The 15120-nt window shown below is 39.2% G+C and overlaps 1 protein-coding gene across 8 annotated transcripts in view; it reads right to left on the reverse strand.

The window, feature by feature from the left end:
* The window catches only part of LOC140480604 (E3 ubiquitin-protein ligase HECW1-like), a 467461-nt gene that overhangs the window by 124579 nt on the left and 327762 nt on the right, over nucleotides 1-15120 (reverse strand). For all 8 annotated transcript variants that reach the window (XM_072575690.1, XM_072575692.1, XM_072575685.1 and 5 more), the window contains 3 exons: nucleotides 13442-13547; nucleotides 12242-12338; nucleotides 9338-9421 (listed from right to left, as the gene is read on the reverse strand). In XM_072575690.1, the coding sequence (XP_072431791.1) occupies nucleotides 9338-9421; nucleotides 12242-12338; nucleotides 13442-13547 (287 nt within the window). The remainder of the gene's footprint in view (nucleotides 1-9337; nucleotides 9422-12241; nucleotides 12339-13441; nucleotides 13548-15120) is intronic.

Below are 15120 nucleotides of genomic sequence, written 5' to 3' on the forward strand. Positions count from 1 at the left end.
GAATAGTATCCAGACTCCTTTGGCCCACATTCTGCTCTGAAAAATGAACTGAACAGAGCAATGATGCCAAGAAAACTGACATCATCATAGTTAAGAAGATAACGGCTACAAGTAAAAGATGGCTAACTCTGCATTGACTAAATGTGCTTTGTAAATGATTTCAGTGTGGGAACTGAAGGACATATTCACAAAAGATAATTAGTCATGCACCATAAAATTATAGAGTTATAAAGAGCAGAAGGAGGCCTTTCGACTTATTATGCCTGTGCAGCCTCTATGAAAGAACTATCCAATTAGTCCCACTTGCCTGCTTTTTCCCATAGCCTTGCAATTTTTTTCTTTTCATGTATTTAATGTAGTCATAATTAAATTTTAAGCACCCTAACAAGATTATGTGCAAGATCAATATGTGATATTACACGTCTTAACAAAATTTTACTTCTAAGACTGATTACAGTACACAACACTAAAACTTATAATTAAGTAATATGTTAGCACCATTACCTAAATAATCTTTGTTCATTGTTCAATTGTGTGCTTTAGGGAAGGGAGTATTGTCCTTGGCACATTATTGTTTATACTCCTTAAAACTAATCCATTGTTTTCATCACTTGCCCGTTGTATCTCATTTCATTTTAGGTGTATCCTTCCAAAAGATGTAACTATAAACTCAGATCCTAATGTTATTATACAACATTTAAAATAATTGCAAAATTATACCTTGTCAATAATGTTAAGCTCTTGACTTTCCCTTGATCAATTCAAACAGGAAGCAACACATTGAGGAAAACATTAACAATGAGCTGGGTTTCAAAATTCTTGATTAGTGTAGCCATTTTACATCATGCAAAATTACTTCTGTGTCCATATATTCCTCATTTACAGATGCTCTGTAAAAGACAGTTCCTGTTATGTAGTGCTTGTTATGTCCTCAGGATGTCACAAAATGCTTTACAGTCAATTCTTTACTTTTGAAATAATGTTATTGTTTTAGAGTAGGAGACAGTAAATAATATTTTAATTAAGAAATTAAATGCTAATTCTGATCTCTTCCACACTTCCAATTTTCATCACTCTACTATGAGTGGTCATGGCTTCCCTCCCTCAACCTCTCCACTCTTCATTTCTCATTCCTTCTTTAAATCATTTTGATTGAGCTTATGGCCATGCTTCAATATTTCTTTACATGACTTAGTATCAAAATTTGTCTGCTTACTGGCCATATGAAGCACCTGGCAAAACGCATACACAAAACAGTCTAGATAAATGCAGATCACTACTCTTTAGCTTAAGTCTCTAAACACTGACACTTAGGATTCTGTCTCCTCTCTGCAACTGGATCCTTGACCTCCTGAGTGGCAGACCACAGTCAGTAAGGATAATCACCTCCTTCACAATAATCCTCAACACAAATGCCCAACAAAGCTGCAACCCAGTCCCTTACTATACTCCTTATATGCTCACAAATTCAACTCTAACTCCATTTATAAATTTGCTGATGATATCATTGTAGTGGATCAGGTCTCAACCAGCGATGAAACAGAATACAGGAAAGAGATAGACAGCTTAGTGGCACCGTGTAGAGACAATAATCTCTCCCTCAATGTCAGCAAAATAAAGGAGCTGGTCACTGACTTCAGCAAGCAGAGTGGAGGACACACTCCTGTATATATCAATGATGCTGAGATGGAGGTGGCCGACAGCTTCAGTTTCTTGGGAGTAAATATCATCAACGATCTATCCTGGTCCATCGACATCAATGCTATAGTCAAGAAAGCACACCAACAGCTCGACATCCTCAGGAGACTAAGGAAATTTGGTATATATATATATATATAATGACTCTTACCTTTTTTTTTAGATGTACCATAGAAAGCATTCTATCCAGATACATCACAGCTTGGTATGGCAACTGCTCTGCCCAAGACCCAGGTCATTGCAGAGAGTTCAGAATACAGTCCAATCCATCACAAAACCCTGCCTTCCTTCCACTGACACCGTCTACACTTCCTGCTGCCTTGGGAAAGCAGCCAATATAATCAAAGACTCCCCTCACCCTGGTTATACTCTCTTCTACCCTCTTCCATTGGGCAGAAGTTACCAAAATTTGAAAACACACATAAACAGATTCAAGAAGAGCTTCTTTGCTGCTGTTATCAGATTTATGAATGGTCCTCTTATATATTAGAGTTGATCTTTATCTCTACCTTCTCTGCAGCTGTAACATTATATTCTGCATTCTGTTCTATTACCGTGATGTACTTATGTAATGTATGATTTGTCTGGTTGGCATACAAAACAATACTTTTCACTGTGACGGTAACAAATCAAATCAAATCAAATCAAAAAAAGACATTGGATCAGATTACCTTCTCCTGATGCTGAGAAAACTCACAAAAGGAGGCCTAAACTGGATACTTGGAAGCCTGGAAATTTGTAATTATTCTGGATTAGTGGTGCTGGAAGAGCACAGCAGTTCAGGCAGCATCCAACGAGCAGCGAAATCGACGTTTTCGTTGATTTTGCTGCTCGTTGGATGCTGCCTGAACTGCTATGCTCTTCCAGCACCACTAATCCAGAATTTGGTTTCCAGCATCTGCAGTTATTGTTTTTACCAATTTGTAATTATTGCCTAATCACAATGGATGCTTTTCCTCCTCCGAGTAAGAAATGCACATGCAGTGAATTGATGCTTAGCTCATGACTTGACACTGGGGTCACTATTTCAATGCTTGCTGCAAATGCAATTTTCTGAAGATTATGAGATTGATAACAAGTCCAGCAGTTTTTCTGTTTATGGAAAGCATGTTATGGAATTGGGAACATTTGAACAAGAATGGTTAAAAGCTCTTGCTGACTTTAAACATTATAAATAAATCTTGTTTAATAAGTTAAATACTTCAATTTATGATTGATTGCAAGACTCAATCCATAAAAGCTACTTTTAATTATTAAATTGATCAGCCTTGTCACAGTCATCAATGTAATTTATTGAGTGGATAAAGTACTCAAATACATTCAACAGGACCAAGAATCTGATTTAAGTTGGTCAGCTGTACATTGTGCGACTTTTACATTGACATAATGTTCAGATATCTGTAAGTGGCACTGAAATAAAATGAAGAATCCCAATATTTGTAACTGCAACTCGACCTAGTAGGCTCTTGATAAAAAGGAGCAGGATAATGAACACCAGGTTCAGCAATTTCACAGATTATTCTATTGAGCTCAACAGGCTTTGTTTATTCATTTGAGCAATGGAATCTTATAAATGCTTAGCCAAGTTCCAAATGTTATTAAGGTATTTAGCTTATCTGGCATTGTTTACACATATGTGAATGAGACTTTGTCCTTTGCTTTACTGACCTTTTTATGAACAGGTAATAGAATATGTATGTATGTGTGTATATATATATATATATATATATATATATAGAACAAGTTTGTGAATGCTTGTTTGCTTATATTGATAGATTCGTTTTATTACTTGAGAGAAGAGTGGGATGTTTCAATGGTTGTATGTTTGATTGGTGGTTTTATTCATTTAAACTAGAGTTTGAATTTTTATTTTATTTCATGAGCATTTCAAAGATGACTTCTCCATTTTTTTTGCCACATGAATTCTGTACATACTGGACAGTGGGGAATCAGATATTGAAGATACATTTGCATATGCAGATGGCATAGGAATTTGGAGGATGTTGGAAGGTGCATTGAGCATTGAAGAGGCAGTAAGGAGATGACGGTTTGTGAAAGGATCATGCAGAATGTGGGAGTCGATGGGAAATTTCATGGGTGAATGGAAGAGAAAAAGGAGGTTGTACATGAAGGGTAGGGATGATTAAGCGGTGAAGGCTACGGAGCCAAATAACCATGTGGAGATCTAGGTCAGGGGGAACAGAGATGTATAATATCACAAGACTAGTAATCTACAGCCCCAGGCTCACATTCTGGGAACATGGGTTTGAATCTTATTTAAATCGAATAAAATTCTGGAATAAACAACTACCCTATTTTCAATCCCATAACCATTCTCGATTGATGTGGAAGTGTTGGTGTTAGCCTAGGTTGGGCAAGGTGAAAAACCACACCACACCTAGCACCTAATAATGGAGCAGTGCTTCTAAACCTAATGTTTTCAAATAAACCCGTTGGACTATAGTCTGGGATTGTGTGATTTTTGACATTCTTGATTGTCATTAAAAACATACTCAGATGCTTCACTAAGTTCTTTAGGGAGGGAATTATACGATAGCTACCTGATCTGGCCAACATGTGACTCCAGATTCACAGTAATGTGGTTGACTCTTAACAGCCCTCTGGGCAATTATGAATGTGAAATAAAAAGCTTACATCCCATGAGCAAATAAACAAAATGCAGAAAATTAAGGTAGGCCTTCTCACCTGCTCAACTCAGCATTCATACAGCTCTGGCCTACTTTTAGAGGTGGCAGCCATGATTCCAAACCAGTCCTGACTCCAAAGCCTGGAATGTGAAGCAATGGTCTGCATATTCCTACCACAAGATAATTTCTATAGGATGGGCAATCAGTCACACTTGGCTTATTAATACCGATTTTCCCTGAAACATTGCAGCAGTTTAAATCCTTCTAGTGACTGGCTTTCGTGGCTTTAATTAGAATTATTAAATGTGTTTGTTGTTAGACAGCCTCCTAACCTATTAGTGAAGAATATTTTGAGATTAAAGTGCTTTGGGAGAGATCATTCCTTGCTTGCCACAGAGCTCAGAAATCCATTCGAAACTATCTCCCACCACGTGCTGGCTGATTCTTCTTTATATTTACACTCAAAGGGAGAAAACCAAATCGACCAAATCCAACCAGGTAAGAAAAACAGGGGCATTAGGGGCACCTGAACTTAAACCAAAATTTCAAAAGAAACTTAGGGAATTCAATTAAACTGTCATTATTAGGGATAATGTATCATGGTACTGACAGACCCTAAACACCTAAGTTTCATAATCAAAACCCAACATCTTCAATTACTCCGTATTTAACATCCTTCAATAGAGTCTATGGGTAGCACATTCAATCTAATGGAGTAAAAAAGAGCAAGTGACCACTTCTCATGGGATCAAATAAGCATGTCACATATTTAAATCAACAAGATATAGATTGGAAAAGACCTTATAGAAGCTCTCAGAAAATCTACTTGTTGACAATTTAGGACCATGCAAACCTCTGCAGCTGCTTCCTACTCATTGGTCACCAGAATGGGCAGGAAGTCAGCCAGTACCTAGTTAATGAGGCCTGTTTACTAAACTTGCCATAGGCTTCAATCTGATGTGGACAAGTGACAATTTAACTCTCATTCCACTTCCCCCTCCACATTCCTGATGAAGGGCTTATGCCCGAAACATTGACGCTCCTGCTCTTCGGATGTTGCCTGACCTGTTGTGCTTTTCCAGCGCCACTCTTTTCAACTCAAAGCTGACAGGTTCCTACTCAAGACACATGGGCTGTTAAAACTCCCCCAGATTATACCCTGCAGTTATCGATATCAACAATGCCTTTCCTTGTGAGGTAGGGATGCCCAATCAGCACCAGACTCTCCAGCTTCTGATTCCTTTCACCCTTAAGAAACAAACTAGACTACTGATAGGTTTGTAGAAATTAAACTAATAAGTCACAGATAGCACCAAGGAGAGATGACATTCTACTGATGCAATCTTTTTTTTAAAATGAGAAAATGAAAACTGCAGATGCTAGAAATGCAAATAGAAATTGTTGGTAAAAGCTCAGGAGGTCTGGCAAAACCTTCTTCAGAAGGGTCACTGGACCTGAAATATTAATTCTGATTTCTCTCCACAGATGCTGCCAGATCTGCTGAGTTTTTTCAGCAATTTAAGTTTGTGTTTCAAGCATTTTCTTTCTCCAAGTTTGGCAGAATGTAGTGCAACTCTTGTACCCATCAATACTGTTTTCTTATTCCAGTTGGCACCCACCTCAGAGATCTATAATATGACAGGAACTGACTGAATTAGAGTGGTGCTTCAGAGAGGGGAGCTCCTACTCAATCCAATGCACTCCTACTAACAGAAACAGGAATTGTCTTCTGATTTATTGTCAGTTTCCAATGAATCCTTTGTTTTGACCAGATAGCCTTTCAGAGCTAGATACATTATTTTTCCAAGAAGTTGTTTGAAAATTAAATGATTAAAAGTTTAGAAAGAAAGAAAGATTTGCAGTTATGAAGCACCTTCATTAGGGTGCAAGATAATCAATGAAGATTTTTTTGAAATGTACTCATTGCTGTAATGGGTCACCAATTTGCACACAATTTTCCACAAATAGCAATGGAAATCAAGCACAAATAGCAATGGAAAACAGCTCCTATGAAGAAAAAGACTGGTGGAAAATTTGAAAGACTGATAGAACTCTTCCTGGACTGCTGCATTGTAATCATTCCAGCTTCATAATTAATGCTCATTATTTACTTAGCTGAGATGGTGTACGTGTGTGGCAGCACAAGAGAAGGTTACTGCCAGGTTTTAGATTTTAATGGTAATTTACTACAGGAAGCTTTAGAAAAAATATGCTTTATTTTCTGATGTAAAATTTGGTGAGTGTTCATAATTCTCTGTATGGCTGTTGGGATGTAGAAGGATACTAATATGTTAATTAGCCAATTATTCTTCTGGGGCTGTCAGAATGTCCAGAGGCAATAGCAATTGTCATCCTGGATGGAGTCTCCTCAGGTCCTGAGTGACCAATGTGGGCTATAGCAGGATGTGTGTTTGAATCAGGTGAGATATTTGATGAGGCCCATCTTGATGTCAAGGTTATCTCACCTCAGCTAACTGACGTTGCTCAGAGGCATTATGAAGTTGTCGCTAGGCAGCAGTGAATTCACAATTAGTGCTGATTATTGCTTGTTAAATGAACTGTTAACCCTCCAAAATGCCACAGGTTGCAATCTTGCCAAACTTTCCATACAAAGTAGCCATCGGGGAAACTTGACATGGAAGCCAAAGAGGGTTCTGGGCACGTTCCTTTTGCAGCTTGCTGTGACATTCCTCCATGCTGGATACTGGGCACCAACATCTCAGACGTGGTCCTATGGCACTACCTACAAACAGGCCATGTCCAAGGTTGCTGGCATCCAACATGAGCCAACCTCTAAGATCCATCATGGCCCATCTCTGATCTACTACAGTACATTTATGCACTTCAATGCTGCACCAACAATGACGATTGCAATCAGGAGCAGGGGCCCTTTGTGCATAGGGACATACACCCAGCTTATGGACTGAACCAAGGTGTATCTCTGGGCTCTTCACTTGCTATCATAGCTCACTCAATCAGAACCTACCTGGATGTTTGGCTTGCCTGCCTTGCACTTGTCTTGCCTTTTTGGGCTTGTCCCCTCAGCCAGAGGTACTGGGCTCATATTGCTACTGCCTTATTGTGCCTTTTAATGCAGACACAAAGGAAAGAGCTTTGCCACAGATATCAGCAGACTTCAGTCCAGTCAACTGGTATAGCCTTTGCTCAGGGGGTCCTGGCACAGTAAGTCATGCACAGCCTCCAATATCAGTCCAGGTGCTGCTCAGGGTGGTCAAAGTAAGGATTTTCTCCACACAAGGGTTGAGGTGCTGAATGGTGGCCAGAACACCACCTGCTTTGATTTGTTTTGCCCTATTGTGGACTGTTTGCTCTTGAAATAAGAGAGAAACAGGTATTATGGGAGATGAAAGCATGTGGCACAGCTATTACTGTTAGCGCAGAGGTGTTCCAAGGGAGTGGCAACAAAGACAGTGTGCAGTATTAGTGGTGGCAGGGATTAGGGTGGGTGATGGTGAGTGCAGGCAGTAGTGAGAGTGATAGACCATGAGCCTTGCTGTGAGATGGATGCAGCAGCAGACAGAGAGTGAGCGTGAAGTATCAGAGAAAAGTGGCACATTTGTTGGCAGATTGTAGAAGGGCATTGAACTTCTTCTGACAGTGTTGAGCACACCCCCACATGGCTGAGGCTGCTTCAATCAGGCTGGTAGCCTCAAATGAGGCTGGCATGGTCTGGTGTTGTCACCTCGACTTATGGTCCAGGGTGAAGAGGATATCCTGTCTGTGCACCACCTACCCAGCAAGCAGGAACTGTGCAGGGTAGCTTTGAGCTGACAGTGCTTCTCCAAGTGCACTAAGGCCTTTTAAATATGGTGCTGATACGAGGAATGCTTGTCAATTCCAGGATCTCCTGTAAGTGTTGAGTTCTTCCAGGAACAGCAGATGGCAAGATGTGATGGAAATTGGATGTGATGTTCATTCAGAGGCTGAATCGCCAATTAATGCAAGGAGTTTGGTAAAATATGGTGAGAAAACTCTTTTGGCCTCACAATGAGAATCATTGTACCAAAGTCAACATGACTCACACTTAGCCAAAAAATCATAAGGTCCAATCCCTTGCTTTAGACTAGCAGTAAACTATCCACTTGAAATCATACACTTGGAGACCCAGCTATGAGGATGTTGGCTGAGGTTTCCCCTTGGGAAAAAGTAATTGGTTTGAGTTATTGACACTCAGCTCTCTGCTCCAAGCTGCACCATGGTGAGAATGTTCTCAAAGCCTATTTGAAAAGAATGCAATATCCCCCACTGACTGGTAGGAATCTTTTGACCAAGATCATCCAAATTGGAGAAGTATCTGTGAAGGCACCAACCATCTGGAGCATCTCCAAAAGACCCAGGCAGGGAAGGAGCATGTGAAAAGCCAAGTTTCCCACATACTTGCCTCTTCAAACACTTCATGCCCCATCGATGACATGGTGTGTGGATCCAGTATTGGGGCTGTTTAGTCACCTCAGCACCCTATGCCAGACCGGAAGAGAGTCATCCTTGGTTTTGAGGGATTGCCCTTATAAGAAGAAGACTGGCAAATACTTAAATGGAGAAGAAGTTATGCATCCTATTTCTTGAGATACAGAGAGAAAGAAGAGGTAGTTATAATAATAATGTCCAGTTAGATCAACAAAATTGGAATGATCCAAAAAGGGAAATGCATTTGTCTTACACTAAAGATCCCTGAGGTCTTGCATGATGAGCAGTAAATGTTAAATTAGTCAGTAATGTGGGATAGTATAGATTAGCTTATCACTTCTTTTCCTTCTTCAAGAGTAATTTGAACTTAACTGAAGCAAGTTATAATGACAACTTTGTGTGATCATCTATGCTTTTAAAAAAAGCTTACTCATTTACAGCATACCATTTTTCACAGCTAATACCTGTACATGATATATTCATATAATGGCATCAGTTCCTTATAAAATCATAACCAAAGGAAATAAATTCAGGGAAATTAGTAGATTCAAAAAATGCTTTACCTCAACAAAATAACTAAATCTGCATCACACGACAACTTCTCTAGACCAAGTGTTCCTTCAGTCCGAATGTAATGGATTTTCTCCCTGAAATAAAGTAATAGAGGAATATAGAAATTGTAAAGAAACTCATTGACCTACTATTTAATGACAGATAAAAACGAAAGCAAATTTGACCAGGACCATTTAGATATATTTCCCACTGATCAGAATTCAGCATATCTGACCCAGTAAAAGATAACTTGTTTTCACCAAATAATTCCAGAATACACCAGCACTGAGCTGATGGCAAGGACCTTCACTCAAAGTATCAGAAACTGGAAATGTGATAACATAGTTTAGAAACTCAAGGTTACATAAAGTCAGAAAATTACTCATCTTTTTCATCTAGCTAGCTAAGTGATTTTCCAAATTTTATATTTTTTTCTTGTGATCTAAGCGTTTGTGCAAATATAAAAAATGCAAGAAAAAATGTACTCAGAATATTCAATGGGACAGACCAAGGTCCTTCCAGTGCCAAAGCCCAGGGTTTGGACGCGAGTCCTTCCTAGTTGCACCAGTCAGTGCCAGTATCACAAACCTGGACTGAATCCCTTTGTGAGCTGTATTATTTAGTACCGAAGTGAGTGGTAAGTTAACTCACTGAGCCATTGTGTGAGTTATAACATAAAACCTAAACATAGGATTAATTTCTCCAATTTAAATGTATTGGATGTAGACTGAATCCTCATGAATCATAAACACATAGAATGTAGGAGCAGGAGTAGGCCACTCAGCGCTTCAAGCCTATTTCACCATTTAATAAGATCATGAACAGATCATCCAACTCAATACCTTGTTCCCACTTTATCCTCATAACCTTTGATCCCTTTGAGTCTAAAGAACTATATCAAGATCTTACTTGAAAATTTTCAATATTTTAACCTCAACATCTGAATAAAAAGGCTGTTTGTCCCAACAATCAAACATCATCCATTTGGATAATGAGAGGTATAGAGAGGTGAGCATCCCGTGACAATTGATCAGCATCATCAGGGAGCTGAGAACCCTGGAATAGGCAGTCTGCATCACTGAGATAAGCAGGCTCTCAATGGAAACCTTTGGACAAGCAGCCAGCATTACCTAGAGGAGAAACTGTGCAGAGAACTCTTAAGACAAGGTAGTCAGAGACACAGCTAGATGCATTAGAACTGATTGGAGTTGATTCACGCTCATAAGTGAGTAACATAATTAAGTATTTAATTAAAACTTCCTAATACTGGCAAGACAGGTGAAATGTCAAGGCGTGTAGCGTGTAGAAGCTTCTGGATACCATTGTGATTCAGGGCAGACATGTTTACAGTGAGTATTAGAAATTCAAGCAGTTTTAGTTCAAGGGTTTATGAGCTGAAGGTTAAACTACAGACTCTACAACAAATTAGGGAGGGACAATGTTACCTGGATTCTTTGCACCAGGAGGCAGTCACGCCATTTAGGACTGGAGCCATTGATGGGTCAGGGGCAGGAGGGTGTGACTGTAACCGAGGTGGGTAAAGTGACTCAGAGGGCAGGATTCCCAGTTTGTGTCACTGTCTGGGGAAATTTGAGGTTCTTTCAGTCTGTTTGGAAGAGAGTGGAGGTTTCTGGGTGGAAAAGCTAACTCACTGTGGCACCATGATACAGTTAGCAGGGGTAGATGAGAATGTGGAATTTGAAACACAAAAAGAGCAGTCATGTTCTAATTGAATAGTGGAGTGGGTTTGAAAAGTTGAAGGGTCACTTCTGCTCCTGTTTCATACATTTGCATTTTGCTTTCTTATTGGTGCAGGAAGGCAGTACATCGCAAGGTAAAAGTTAAAGACACCACAGCCCCAGAGAACCATGAGGCTGCTCTCTCATTAGAGAGAGAGAATTGGTGGTGATTTAACCTGAGGGTCACTATGCCTCAGGTGAGGGGAGAAATTAAGAAGCTGGAGCACTCATGGTAACATCAGCCAGTGCAGGAATTGAACCTGCGCTATTGGTGTCACTCTGCAGCCAACTGGATAGCTGTGCTGGCTGATGAATGGCTAAAACATGGGACAAGTCACATGATGAAGCATCCAGGAATTCCTTTAATCAAGTTTGGCAACCCTGTGTCGGGGTGCAGAAATGAGCTGTGTGTATTCTTTGGTCAATAAATTTTGTTCAGTGAAAAGTAGCTACAAAATGTAGCTTCAAATTAATTCAGAGCAGCAGTCTTCTGGGCCTTTTATAAATTTCAAACTAAAAACAATGGCAGGAACGTGACTCTGTGATGGCAGGAACAGATATAATCTCTCTCTCGAGACTGCTGTATAAAATGAATACAACATGTGGATGTGGATTCAGGCAGAGTTTGCTAAGAGTCTGGAGATAATCAGTGCAACGGTGTTGTTGGATATTATCAAGCAGTGCATTAAAACAGCAACATTTGCAGAAAAAACTGGAAACAGAGGTTTCTTTCTGCTCTTTAAATAGTAGATAAATTATCCTTTTCCAGCATAGATGATGCCCTCTTTTTAAAAGCATTCCTTCAATTCAAAGTATTTGGTCTGTCTTCATTTTTTCTGCTGGTAATTCGTTTCTGAAATATTTGTAGTTCAGTGTTATGTGTTTCAAGTGTTTTAAAACTCCCTAAACTGAACCAAACAGCCATGCAGATAAAATCTGAGACCATTGTGTTTTGCAGCTACTACAATGTTGATACTTTGGAAAATATAATTGAGAATAGTATCAAAATACCATTAGCTTCTCTCTCTCTTGAATCAAGTTCAACGAACAGCAATTAGATGGTGCACATTCTGTCATTTACAAGATGGCGGGAGATTAGCATTAATTTGTTCTGTCAGGCCTACGGAGTGAAATAAAAATACAGAAGGGAACTTAGCTGATGAGATGTGTATTTACCTGAGAGTGTGATTCCTGCCCAGGCTGGGCTGTCGCTCTTGCAGCATTTCAAATATGTTTGACTGACGGAGAAAAGCTACAATCTTGTCATTGTATGCTGTAATTGAGGAAAAGGAAATGACAAATGAATAATCTTAATCTTTTCTCGACATCTATTTATTTTTATGTCTACTTATACTTTTGTTCCTTTAAAAACAATCTTGGAAGAAATTCCTGCCACTTGATAGCGCCCAATTCCTTATGGAGTGATAGCCCTCCCAGAGCTCCACTGGACTGTCATTCCTCATTTGTGTGCCTTAACACTAAGCATTGACAGTCAATTTCTCAGTGGGGTAGAAGTATACCAGCCTGGCCTGCTTATGCTCTCACCTGCAGTTTATAGCATCCATTCGAGATCCATAAGGAGCAGAAATACTGTTACGATTCTTCACCTTGTCAATTGTATGCCCCTAGTGGTGGTCCTGCTGCTGCACTGATTGACATTAACTAACCTGTGCAGGCTGTGTATTTAAACTGCCTGTGCTTAGTCAGTACTGTATAGCACAAGACTACTGGTTTTGCCTTGGCATCAATTTTGTTCAATTGACGGTTATGTTTAAAATGTTTTCATGTACCAAAAAATAGAAGGAAATACAGGGGCCAACATAACTAATATTGTAGTGGAAGGGCCAGCCAGACATATCTGCTCCATCCCAGCCTAGTTTATTTTTCAATACTGGTTCTATCCAAGTTTTTAAATACTATATCATTACTTTCTCTTTTTTCACAATAGAACAAAACAGACACTGCAAGTGACACTGTGGAACTCAGAAAATGAGGTTAAGATCTGTGGTTGCACTTGGCTGCTGATATACTGGGAAAAAGCTCTTTTTAAAGTTGGAATAATCTTCTATGACATGCTTTAGGGAGTACAACTGTATTTCTTATAAAGTCATTAACAGTAGATTGGGCGGGGAGGGGGGGGGAGAAACATGTAAACACAATTAGACAGAAATACAGAGTTAATGTTTTGAGTCTGATATGACTTCTTCTTATGACCCATTCTGAAGAAATGTCATGCTGGTCTTAAAAGCTAACTCTGCTTCTCTCTCCCCAGGTGCTGCCAGGCCTGCTGAGTTTCTCCAGTACTTTCTCTTTTTAATTCAGATTTCCAGTACCTGCAATCATTTGCTTTTAAGTTGTAAGTACTCATCCCCTTACCCACTGGCACAACATCTTGATGGTGCTGACTGCGAATAGCTGCCACCAGAGTGTTGGTGGGTCTGGCAAGTAGCGAGGATCCTCGCACACGCGATACATCAGATGCCTACAGCAGAAATGCATCAGAGAGTTTAACTGAGGACTTCACCAACACTTTTAGATCTTCATAACTCAACTATGATTGGGTAAAGCACTGTCCAAAAGAATTGGTTGCAGTACATCACTATCTTTAGCCACAATAATTTTCATAAAGGACATCATACAGTACAGATAAAATGTACTTCACAAGCATTTTGTACTTTAAGATTCATTCATCATCATTTAGTAACAAACAAAGCAAAACATTGACAATAACAGAAAAAACTATTCATGTTGTAAAATGTCCCAAAACGTATGATATTTTCATTTTGTATTTAATTTTACTATTTAAAAAAACACTAAAAAAGTTATGTACAAATGCATAGCACCAACTCAGTCACTATCTGTTACTTCTTTTAATTATTAAATAGAAATCCAACTAAGTACAGCTAAGTTTTCAATAAGTTCTATGTGCAAAATGTAAAATACAAGTTATGAGATTTATTTGGTTTAGTACATTCTTATTAAGCAAATACCCATCATGAACTGTACTGATTGTGAGTTTGGAACTAATTAGTGTTTCATTTGAGTGTGGCCCAAAGTAAATGGATACATTGCCCGAGCATTTCACTGATCCAGGAAATATACAGTACCCTTTTACTGGAGTCAGGAGGAAAAAGGATATAACAGCACATTCTTAATTTTGATAAAACATAAGAACACAAGAAATAGAACAAGAAGAAAACCATACAGCCCTACAGCCTGCTCCATCATTCAACAAAGATCATGGTTGCTTCTCAGCCTTAACTCTACATTCTCACCTACTCCCAATATTTTCAAACCTTGGACCAAACATCTGCCGAATTGGCCTTTAAATATATTCCACAATTGAGCATCCACAATCATTTGATATGGAGAAACCTAAAGTTTTAAATTTTGGCTGAAGAAATTTCTCCTCATTTCAGAACTAAATGATCAGGCTCTTATCCTGAGACCATGCACCATGTTCTAGATCCTCTGACCAGCAGAAATAAGCTCTCAGTATCTATCCTAACAAGACTCTACTTAATCTTGTAAGTTTCAATGAGGTCATCTCACATTCTTCTAAACTCCATAGAGTATAAGCCAAATTATTTGGTCTCTCATGAGAAGGCAAATCTTTCATTATAGGCCATGGAGATGGATGAAACATAGGCTTCGGAACCAGGAGTCTCTTGCATTGTCTTGAGGGTGAGACTATTGAGTTCCTCTGTGCTAAATATGACTCCAACTAGTCCAGGATTTTTCACTAATTCCTTTTGATGTTTATTTTTTTGTTGAGGATTCTTAACAGTGTGCAATATCAATGAACATTTCCACTTCTGATCTCATGAATGAAGGGAGGTCATTGATGAAGCAAATGAAGACAGTGGGGCTTAGGACATATTTTGAGGAACACCTGCAGTATGTCCTGGGACTGAGATTTTTGACCCTAACAATTGCAATGATCAGAGTTTTCACCCTGATTTGTATTGAATCAATTTTGCTGGGCCTCCCGACTGGCACATTGTGCATTTTTGTTATAAGGCAGAATTTTGTCTGAGTCCTATTGAAAGCAGCAG

Source organism: Chiloscyllium punctatum, chromosome 8, assembly GCF_047496795.1.
Source record: "Chiloscyllium punctatum isolate Juve2018m chromosome 8, sChiPun1.3, whole genome shotgun sequence".
Lineage (NCBI taxonomy): Eukaryota > Metazoa > Chordata > Chondrichthyes > Orectolobiformes > Hemiscylliidae > Chiloscyllium > Chiloscyllium punctatum.